We start from the raw sequence: 10,677 nt of genomic DNA, 5'->3' as shown, positions 1-10,677 counted from the left end.
ACAGGGATCAGACCAACCCCATGTGGGCCTGGACTCTGTTGGCTGCCTCTTGGCAGTGCCTCTTGGCACTCCTCTTCCAGTGGAATGAGAAGGGGAAACCACAGGGTCTTAACGTCCACTGCGTTTGTTTTTTCTTAACACAGATTAACTTCCCTTAAAAAGAAAACCTCGTAATTATTTTAGCAGTACACAGGTGATACAGCTTCATTAAATTTGTGGCCATTGCCAACAGTATTTCAGAGCTCTTTTCCACAAAGCTCATCAACTGAAATCACTATCCCTCCTTCAAGCATAAGAACCTAAATCACCTGAAACTGCCTTTTCATCGCCCAGTGGAACACTTTAATCCTACCTGAAATTCCTCTCCAAAAAAAGCAGCTAGGATATTGGTCCTCACTGATCGACCAGTAGATTCTGGCTTTGCAGTATTATTTCCTCCATTTTGTCTTGTAGGGGCTTAGGAATCACAACTGTCAAATATTTTTCTCTAGAACTGCATTTTTAACAATAATTCAGAGGACTACTCCTTTTATGCTGAAATAGCAACACTTGACTGCTGAGAGGAACTAGAACAACATATCAGAAGTTGAACCCATCTTGCAGCGTCTGAAGAACTGAAGAAATGTCTCTTCTAAAGTGAACTCAAAATTGCTGTGTTCAGAGGCATTTGCACAGCCACTGTGTATAAAGAAGCAATCTTCAATGAAATTAAAGTTTCTCTATCATCAAGAATTGACCGATTATTCATCAAATAGTATAAACACAGACAGAGTTTCGAGCAAATTCTTGCAAATTAAGCCCTTTTGGTACCTCCTTTAACAAAAGAAAAGAAATTAATAATTTGTCATTTGCTGTATACGTTTTTCTCTGAGATTCAAGTTTATTTCCCACTGTTCTTTTCTGGAAATATGTTTCTGTGAGAAAAATTCCAGGGTTCCTAGTGTTACAGAGTAAGAACTTACAGGAAAAGTACTTGCTTTTTTCAGACCTAAACATACAAGTATTAAATACCCAGGTTAGTCATATGTTTAACTGTCTATGCCACAAGAGTAAAATAGCAGCCTATGTTGTTCTCAGCTCTGTTACAGTCTTTACTTGGTCAAGAGGATGCCATTTTAAAAGTGTGATTGCAGGCAAAGGCTATAAAATGAACTCTTCAGGAGCTCCACCTCATTGCACCTCTCTGTGCTCCTTATGAGATCAGAAGAGGAGAGTTTAGCTTCTTGCCTGACAAAAAGTTTCTTCCCTGAAGAACGGAATATGTGCATGAATTCTGGCAGCATTATCTAGTCTACCTCTTGTCCTTTGATAGGACCATATCTGTGGACTAAAAATGGCTTGTCCGTAAACAAGCACCGTTAGCTGTCCCCTGCCTACCAGAACTGTACAAGGAAAACTGCAACCAGAAGTACCAGTCTTTTACTGGCAACAGTGTTGTCTTGTCCATCTTTCTTGTGATTTAAGCATATAACAGGTTTGTTAAGGGAGATGTCATTTTTGGAAGCTCGAATCTTAGGCTGGATAAAGAGTTTGTTTCTAAGACCTTTTCATGCTCAACATTTTGAAGATCATAAAATGAGTTTGTAAACTTTGGAGCTGATCTCTTCGGCCGACTACCTAAACCTATGATGATGTCAGTGGTATACATAAGAGATAGCCCTGTGCCTGAATGAAGTGGGCTAAGAAGTAAGACCATATTGATAGTGTGTGTGGCTGGAAGGGACTACTGGAAAACAGAAATAAAAACTTTTTTTTTTTTTTAAATGAAGCTTTTTATTCAATTGTTAAATAGCAAGATGTAATAACTTAACTGTGCAGACAAAAGGAGGAGCACACCAGATGTATAGAATTCATACATTTATATGGCTTGGGGAATAAACTTTCTCAGGAAGATGAAAAATTTGATTCTTAATAGAATTAAATTTCATACTGATCCAAGCCAGGAAAGGAGCAAAGTAGGAAACACATAATTTCAATATTCACAGAATAGGTTCTTCTTCATTAAGTCAGTTGTGGATGTTAGGTTGTCTTTGGGTCCTCACTGTAAATGAAATGAGAGAATATTTAGCTTTCAGAGCTCTCTGAACAAGCTGTAGTATCTCTAAAATATGTAAATGTTAAATCACATTTTATCTGACAACTAGGATTGCTTTATAGTTGTTGATACATCAAAGTGACATGGGGAGTTTTCTTATTCTTCTTTCCTCTGTAGCTACAATGGACAGAAATAGATACTACATAAAGACAATGCAAAATTGCTGTTTTGCTTTTGGTATACAGTTCAGTTTCTGCATTTCAGTGGATTTATGCAAACCTTGTCTGCTTGGTCTTATCTCATGGCAAACACAAGGTCATGACACAGCTGAGCTTTCTTTCATACTAAGTAAGGCAAGCTGCACTACAGTACAGTTGTTGCAGGCTACAGATACGCACACAGGCATTTCTTTATTCCAGCTGATACACGTTAACTTGGAAGCCTGTGGTAACTTAATTGTGTAGTTGTGGCCTTAGTTCTTAATTAAATGGGACAGAAGCAAATGTGGGTTTGGTGGATGCATTCCAGGGATCCTGACCATGGAAATACTGCCTCTCTTCTTGCCATAGAGCTGGGTGACCTGGTTCACCATAGATCTGTCTCACCCTCTGAACTGTGTGATTAAAAACTGCATCTTTTTCAGAGAAGCAATGTCTTTAAATACTGCATTATGTTTTATTCTCTTTCTGCTGTGCTAGTAACACTAGCAGTAACATTAAATGGATGTTACCCTTAAGGCTCATGCTTTGGAATGGCATGTATCTAAGAGGCAAGGCAAACAGTGAATCACCTGGCATACACAATCTGTCCTGAGCATGGCCCCATCTGCCTGAATTAATAAATGGTATCAGTGTAGGACTGATCCATTACATCAAAAGCAAAATAGGAAGTGATGTCTCTTGTAGAGAGCAATTCCTCAAACCATGTTTTTTCCACTCTGAAAAGGAAGGTTGATTTGACACAGATTGTTTTTCTTTGCCATTCTCCTTGTTCTGAGACCTACCAGAAGTAAAGGTGGCTTGGAAACCAGAAGCTGTATCAGCACCATCTGTGATGAACTCTATGAGCATAAGACTACTAGAAGCAACTACATCATTGGGTATCTTTGATCCACAAGTCTTGTCCATTAGAACTGCAGAAGATTTGCTGGATCCATCATAAACTTTAACATAATCACTCTGACAGCCTCTGGTTGTCTGCAGCTCAAAGGCTTGAAAGTGCAGGGAAATCTGGAAGGGAAGAAAAAACCAGTTTTTAATATATGTGTATGTGACTTCTTCCATGGAGCGTCCCTTAGAATCTAAGCTGTAGCCAAGCCCGAACTGGACCTGCTTACCCATCCTTGCCTCTCATCCCCTGAAGTTGCAGGCTTCAGATCAAATGGGCCTGTGACTGAATGCTCCCTTGCTCAGATTGCTTTGTCTTGATTTTGCAAACCTGAAGTCCAACATATGGAGGTTTTTCAAAATCACAACTCTGCAGTTGTCTTTGCCCATACCTGGCTTAAGGACATGAAGAAGAAGTAGAGACTTCTCTGAAATCTCTCCCATTGAAATGATCTTACCTGGCAACTGGTATGCAGTCAAAGCGCAAAATGTTTAACATAGAAAGAAGTAAGTGCAGCCATATTCCAAGACCACTGCTAACCTGTGATTACCTTTCTGGATCGGGTTCGGATGAGCCAGACACAGTTGGTGTTGTCTGAGTAATTTCTTGGGTGGTTGGCAGAACTCAGTGACCCAGATGCTGTATCAAGAATAGTGCTGCAGCGACCTGAGAAAGAAACATTTGCTTCAGCAACCACGCTTGCAGAAGCTTCCACTCATTTACAATTACAATCCCTCCAGAATGGACTGGTCTCGATTTTCTGATCTGCCAGCATTCATTTCAGAGTACTGATATGTCTTGATTAAAATAAGGAATCATGTTGACCTGATTTTCAAATAATGCACAAATATCAAAATGGAAAGGATCGTGGTGCTTGGAAAAAACATTAGCTTTTGTTGATCAGCTCCATAGTTTAGCAAGGGACCTCTTTCTGCACCTCTTATAAAGAATGTGAGAGGTTTCAATTCACTGCAGTGGGTGACATTGTTTTCCACTGAGATGAGGTCAGGTGATGTTAGAAGAGTCAAGCACAAACATGATGTCTCCGCAATGCTTGAATTCTAAACTTAGGAGGAGAACTTGGGCTTTCCTTTGTGCAAGGGGTAATACTTTATTCATCATGGTTTTTCCCTTTGACTGAATAAATTTATCCGATTGTATGGGAGAATTTCTTCTAGCAGAGGTTAAAATTAAAGAGTTAAAAATACATACTAATTTAGAATGACAGCTTAAACATTTGAAAATTGGACAAGGCATTATGAAATTGTCACAGTTCAGAGGAGCCTACAACTGTTTGGCTCAGATCTTAAATACAAAGTGCAATGAGGAACAGAGATGCCTGGTTCTTCGTGGGGTTTATAGTTGTCTCCTCAGCTGTAAGAAACCAAATTACTCCAGTGAAGCATACAACGTGGTATGCCGTTAGGCCATTTGCATAGCAGCCACTTATGCCAATAGTGAATGTATCTGATTCCATATAGAAGCAGAAAGCATTTTCTCACAAATCACAATGTGCCTCCAGCTGCACCTTTGCATTCTCTCCCAGAGTGACCCTAATGGCTGCCATGAATTTAGAAGAATAGTCTCACAGTCTTTGATGAGAAACTGCTGCCTCTGCAGTGTGCCCAAACATCCCTGTGAAGGATCTGAGTAGATGAAAGTGTGGCTTTGAGATACTAACTGCAATTGTAAAGTTTGTTGATTTTGGCCACATCCAAGTTGCTCAGTCCCTGCCTCTGTCCAATATGTATTGATCCATCAGGAATTGGTACAATAGTTGCTTTCCCAGTGGTATTAGTGAATGTGTATCTGAAAAAAAAAAAAAAAAGAATACCCATGAGAAATTATGCTAAGTACAATTACTTCTTTCAGTATTTAATGGCATGCTTTGGAGGGAGAACAAGAATTGTACACAAGTTGTTGTGACTAACAGTACTGTTCAAGTAGGTTTGATTAAGACGTTCAACAGAAAGAACAGTCAATCTCAAGATGCCCTTCTTTGCTCCCAAGCTCAGCTGTGAATGGCTCCTTAATGGAAAGCTAAAGGATAATGAATTAATCTTAGGGAGTGGCTTGTCTGAACTGACTCACAGTGTTTTTCTCAGAAGGGGAAATGGGGAAACTGGTAGTTAGAGGAAAGTTACTACAGAAACTAATTCTAATGTAAGATTTGAGTTCCAACAAAAGCAATGCCATGCTGCTACTTACGGGCCATAGTGCATTACTGAGGAATAGTCATATGGAAGACCCAGGTTATTGGAGTTTTCAAATTTCTTGAAGTCTTGTCTGTCAGCTGTAATATATGACATTGTACTTAGAGTATGCTTCCTACCTACTGCCTTCAGGGAAGAAGGAAGAGCTGGGAATCTATACCACTTTCTAAATTGAGGAGTCAAAGGTACTTACTTGGACTGATGTACTCCCACATGATCTTTACATGTTTATCCCTGTCACTTCGAGAATGTTCATGCAAAAAGCCCAGAGCATGGTCCAGTTCATGTTGAATTATTCCTTTCCACATGCAGCCTCCTTTCATCACAGAGACAGTCTGTCCACCTCCTACTTTCCCATAGTTGGACCAGCATCTGAGAGAGGCATTGAACACCAACAGAAGACTTATTGGATTTTTATTGGCAGGCAGGCAAAGAGACAGTACAGAGAACTTTGCTTGTGAGAGTGGAAGGATTCCTTCCTGTCCACTGTGAAAATCAGTCTTCAGAAGGGCAAAACTGACCATGGAATAGAAAACAACAAACAGTATGATCATCACTAAAGCTTCCTGGAAGACCTTCATTGAGCACGGGGGCTCCTGCATTTCTGTACACAGTGACTTCAAGTCCTGAGAAATAACTTTTTCCAAAAGAAATAATTTTTTTCCAAAATACTGAACACTTTATCAGAGATGGAGCTAAGATGAATAGCACTTTCAAGCTAATGGGTCTTGGACAGTTCTCTCATAGGCTTTAATTCTGACATTGACAGCCAACTGTGTGATTCACAGGACTGTTTATTTCATAAGTTGAAATTGGATTTGCATGTGCAAATAAGACCTACAGTAATGTTATATGTCATGCTCAAGTGCGAATTATACCACATGGAAAACATGAGCTTAGATATTCTTTCCACCTTAATGGTGCTTTCCCATCGTCTGCATCACTTCAGTGTCTTTGGTGAGTCCCTGATGTAACTGCTGAGTCCTTGCACCAGCAAGTTCTGGGCACTGTGATAAGACAAAGTTTCTTCTCTAAATCTGTTCCTCTTTCCTCTCTATGGTCACACAGAATCAGTGTAGTGAAGAGTTGAAAAACAGTGTAGAAATAATTTGTTAATTTATCGTTCAACTCACCCATCAGCTGATTTAATGTTGAGGTAGTCACGTTCTGTCTTGCGCTTCACAAAATGAATACAAGTCAGTGTTTCAAATTCTGCCATGGCATCATGAATCCCCTTTATGTGGCTCTCCTCTGGAGAAGAAAGGGTTAATTTTGGGGGTCACATAAGGACAATGGGCAGATGCTTTTTGCTCAGTAATGAATTTCATTTAAGATATTAATAGCCTGGCACAAGATCCTCTTTATCCAGATATTTGTCCAAATAGATTCAAGTGAGAGCCTTTTCTTCTCAACTACTTATTTTAAATTATAGTGCTGACTGTTGATGTATCTTCTGATTGGACACCTGGGAGACAGCTATGGGAAGCTATTTTGCTAATGAAAAGCAGGCTATTGAAACCACACAGCAATAGGCATGAACCTTATAAAGGCAGGTATTCTGGCAGGTACCATTCCTGTCTGCAAGACACTAGACTCAAAATATTATGCATGCAAACTTCTCAAGGAAGTTATTTCTTGATTAAGAAGATAATTTTCTTTTTCCTTTCAGGTCTTTGTAATTTACAATTCATCTGTGCTTGCACAGCACAAGTAAATCCTTAGAATTGATTTAATCAACTGTATGGCCACTAGAAGTAGTTTTCTACCTGAAGTTCATTGATAAAATCCATTAAAAAAAAAAATCGAAATTTACACCCACCATAAGTAGGATCCAAGACATAGGGAACACGAACAATCCCATCACTGGACTGGGGCCAATGGCAATGGCGACAGTTGATGGCACTGCGACTCCTTTGTGGAACTATGTCACCTTCTTGCAAGTACTGAGAGCTCTCTGTGGTGGGAGAGACAGGGTGGAAATATCTGAGCCATAGATTGCTGGACATTTGCTAAGCACACTTGGAAAAGTGTCACTCTCTACTCATCCTCCTTTTCTATTTTTCCCTAAGCATCTGCTCCTGGCTAGAATGAGAAGTGAACTATTGGGCTAGATGGACATTATCTGCTTCCCTACCTTTGCTGCTGTGTCCTTAGCTAAGAGGAGAGGTGGGAAGCTCTAGCTCTGTTAGATGAGGTTGAGGCAAGACAGGGAATGACTGAAAGCAGTTGCAATAGTGAGAGCAATGCTGTACTTTGATAATATTTTATCATCCATCATGTTACACTGAATGAATGGCATCAAATGTCTGCCCAGGAAAGGTGTTGGGCAAAGGCAGGAGGTGCCAATAAGGAAACCCAAGAGGGCAAGCAAATCAAAAAGAAAAGTGAGTGTTGTCTAGAGAAAACTGTAGGAATGTTTGGTGTCCATTTCTACAGATAGTAGTAAAGCTCCTTGAATGGTTGCTGAAGGGGAAAATGTGAGAAAGACAAGCTGATAGAACGGGGAATGTTTGGAAGAATCAAGGGACAGGAAGTCTGGAGCAGGGAGCATGGAACTGACCATAGCTTATCTAGGAGTATGTACTACAAAGCCATAGGATGACTGAATGAAAAAGGAAGTTAAATAATAAAGGATCCAAATATCCAAGTTCCCTTTTTATGTCCAAAGAATGACAAATATGTTGAGAGCTAAAGCTGAAGAAGTTACCTGGATAGTTCTGTTGCCTCCACACCTTGTATCATCTTCAGTATTGACACTATAGATAGTGTCACACAGTAGTCCCAGTGGCCTGTGTCTGGGCATCTCTTACATCATGGTGTGTAAGATGGGGAAAATATCTATACAGATTGTAATAAGACATTGTACCTCCCACAACACCCCCAAAAAGCAAGAGAGACCCATTATAAGCAGGGCTTTGGTGGCATTACCTTCATTAATTTTCAGAATTCTGTTAAAAATAACTTCATCCTCGAAGTCAGTCTCTGTAGGCAATGGAGATTCTGTGCAGAAATACAAGAGTATCACTTTCTCATTCCCAGGGAAAATATGAATCCTGATTTTTAACCTAGTGAGTCTCCAGGAGCTCACTTAGATTGCGTCCTGATTACAGTGATGCATGCAAAACTTACTTAGCCTAAACAGGGACTGGCATGGTGTTCAGTCATGTAGATATTTGCTCAGTGACACAATCTTGGGAACCTCCCAGCTGTGGTTATTTTGGCATTAATCCAGTCCCAAGAGGCATTCTCTTTCAGTCTTTCCCTCCCTCCCTCTCCCCTCCAGCCATGGCATTTTAAGGCCTGGACCTTTGGCTCTTGTAAGTCCGTATTGTCCCGCTCACGTGGACAACTGGCTGCATGGCTCCCTCTGTGCACGCAGCACAGTTTTCCTTCTGAATGCACAGTTCACACTCAAACTCCCAACATAAGACACCAGGAGCAAAAAAGGATGGAGAGCAGTCCTGCTGCTTGCTGCTGGACCTGCTGGCCTCTTGAAAAACCCTTGAAACCAATAAAATTGGAACTGCATTCCTATTCCATGGGACAGACTGATGTCCCCAGCTAAGCCCAACATCAGGGACCCCTAGGCTTTACAAGTGGAATCAACCAACTCTAAGCATTATGCCATAAGTCTTGGCATCAATAAAAAGCACAAGCACATGGCCTCTACATTTTCTGTAACCTTTGGAAGTGACTTAGGTCAGGGCATTATCTAAGCAGAGGTATTCTAGCAAAAGTAAGAGCTGAGGTTTTTAGCAAGGCCAAGCAATTGGCCAAAACCAAGAGACTCTGCTTTGTGTGAAATGTCATAGTGAGTTCATTCATTCAAAATTTCATCCTTAAGATTAATTTGTGTTAATACATGTGTTATTTTCTGTAGTAACTGGGTAGCTAAAAATCTGTATATTCTATCAAATACTTAGTTGGAATAATACATACCATATATATCCTCTTGTGTAGTAACCTGCAAGAATAATGCATTAGTATTATCTCACGCTTTATATTATAACATAAATATTAAATAATATAACATGCAAAGGATCGGAAGTGTCCAGGCTACTGTTGACAGTATTTTCCACCAGTCTTGAGCTTTTTTTTACTACGCCATGCATAAAGGAGCATCATGGTGTGGTAGACATTATTCTTTGATATCTTGGCAAATATGGATATCATAAAGGCAGTCAGCATAGGAGACTTGGGAAATGCAATTTGAAGTGTGGAGTAAGTTTCAGATCCTCCGTCTTTATTTATGTTCCTGCTAGTAGGAGTGCAAGGTTGATGAAATCGCCTGTGAAGTCCTCCCAGTATCACCTCACAATACAGCAGTGAAAGGCCGTGGTACATACTGCTACTAGGGAACTGTGGGAGTGGTACCCAGCTGTGGGGGTCATGTCTGTAGCAAAAGAGATTGCCATACTTCCCTTGGCTTGTATAACTAAAAAGCAAGTTTAAGCTTTCTCTATGACCCCAGAGAAAGCAAAGTCTTCCTGGGATGTGAGCTATTTCTGGGCATTGTGGAGCAATAAATGGAATAAGGATGGAAACTTCTCACTCTGTTACACTGTTGATCTGAGAGGACTTTCCTGCACAGATGGAGATACAGGTGGAGTACAGGAGTCTTGACCTCACTTTCCACAATGCTGAACCCCAAAGTGATCAAAAGAGATGATTTAGCTGTCCTTACCTCATTCGGTTCTGTTGCTGCAAAAAGCAAGGAAGAAAAAGACAAGCAAAAGCAGCAAATTAGATTCTGAATGCAACTTCACTTCAATAGCACAGGCCTCCTCAGCCAAGGGAATGCCTTTGGCAGATCCCTTTGCTTGGAGGGGAACTGGGTGCACTAACTGATGCATAGGCACAGAAATTAAATTGATTTTTAGACAAACAGCTACGAAAATTCCTAGTAGATTGTGCTGAGGGATGGAATCGTGGTCATTTACCATCTAAGAGTCAGTGAAGCATTTTATCAGCTTCAGAGTGGAAAATGACAAAGGAAACTAGGGACAAAAATATGCTTTGTCCCTAGATTTTACTGCAACGGGTGCAGGCTAACCAGCTCAAAAATACTCTCTGGTTTCACAGTGTCAGAGTAAAGTACTAAAATGGGATGAAGGCTATAATTTAGCACAGGGCAAATAATCTCAGCTTCAGTATGTACCTGACAGCAGCTTGGAACCATTCTGAGTCCTAACATGTCTTTCTAGTGTGACATCTTTTTTCTAGATTACAAACACAGAAGTGAAAATCTGATCTGATATATATAAATTTCTGAGCAGAAACTTCATTGTTTTAATATTATAAAAGTTTAGAAATTGCAAGGAC

At 40.2% G+C, this 10,677-nt stretch overlaps 1 protein-coding gene across 1 annotated transcript in view; it reads right to left on the bottom strand.

The window, feature by feature from the left end:
• Positions 1-1,765: 1,765 nt before the first annotated feature.
• ASTL (astacin-like metallo-endopeptidase (M12 family)) overlaps positions 1,766-10,677 on the bottom strand; it is a 10,885-nt gene continuing 1,973 nt past the window's right edge. Inside the window, exons 3-12 of the mRNA XM_010292864.1 lie at positions 9,295-9,345; positions 8,284-8,355; positions 7,175-7,309; positions 6,489-6,606; positions 5,549-5,727; positions 5,351-5,435; positions 4,824-4,951; positions 3,693-3,808; positions 3,039-3,264; positions 1,766-2,041 (exon numbers count right to left, since the gene is read on the bottom strand). Of these exons, the coding sequence (XP_010291166.1) occupies positions 2,007-2,041; positions 3,039-3,264; positions 3,693-3,808; positions 4,824-4,951; positions 5,351-5,435; positions 5,549-5,727; positions 6,489-6,606; positions 7,175-7,309; positions 8,284-8,355; positions 9,295-9,345 (1,145 nt within the window). The 3' untranslated portion in view covers positions 1,766-2,006. The remainder of the gene's footprint in view (positions 2,042-3,038; positions 3,265-3,692; positions 3,809-4,823; positions 4,952-5,350; positions 5,436-5,548; positions 5,728-6,488; positions 6,607-7,174; positions 7,310-8,283; positions 8,356-9,294; positions 9,346-10,677) is intronic.

The sequence above is a fragment of the Phaethon lepturus genome, unplaced genomic scaffold, assembly GCF_000687285.1.
Source record: "Phaethon lepturus isolate BGI_N335 unplaced genomic scaffold, ASM68728v1 scaffold20350, whole genome shotgun sequence".
Classification (NCBI taxonomy): domain Eukaryota; kingdom Metazoa; phylum Chordata; class Aves; order Phaethontiformes; family Phaethontidae; genus Phaethon; species Phaethon lepturus.
This window is presented reverse-complemented; position numbering and strand designations above follow the sequence as displayed.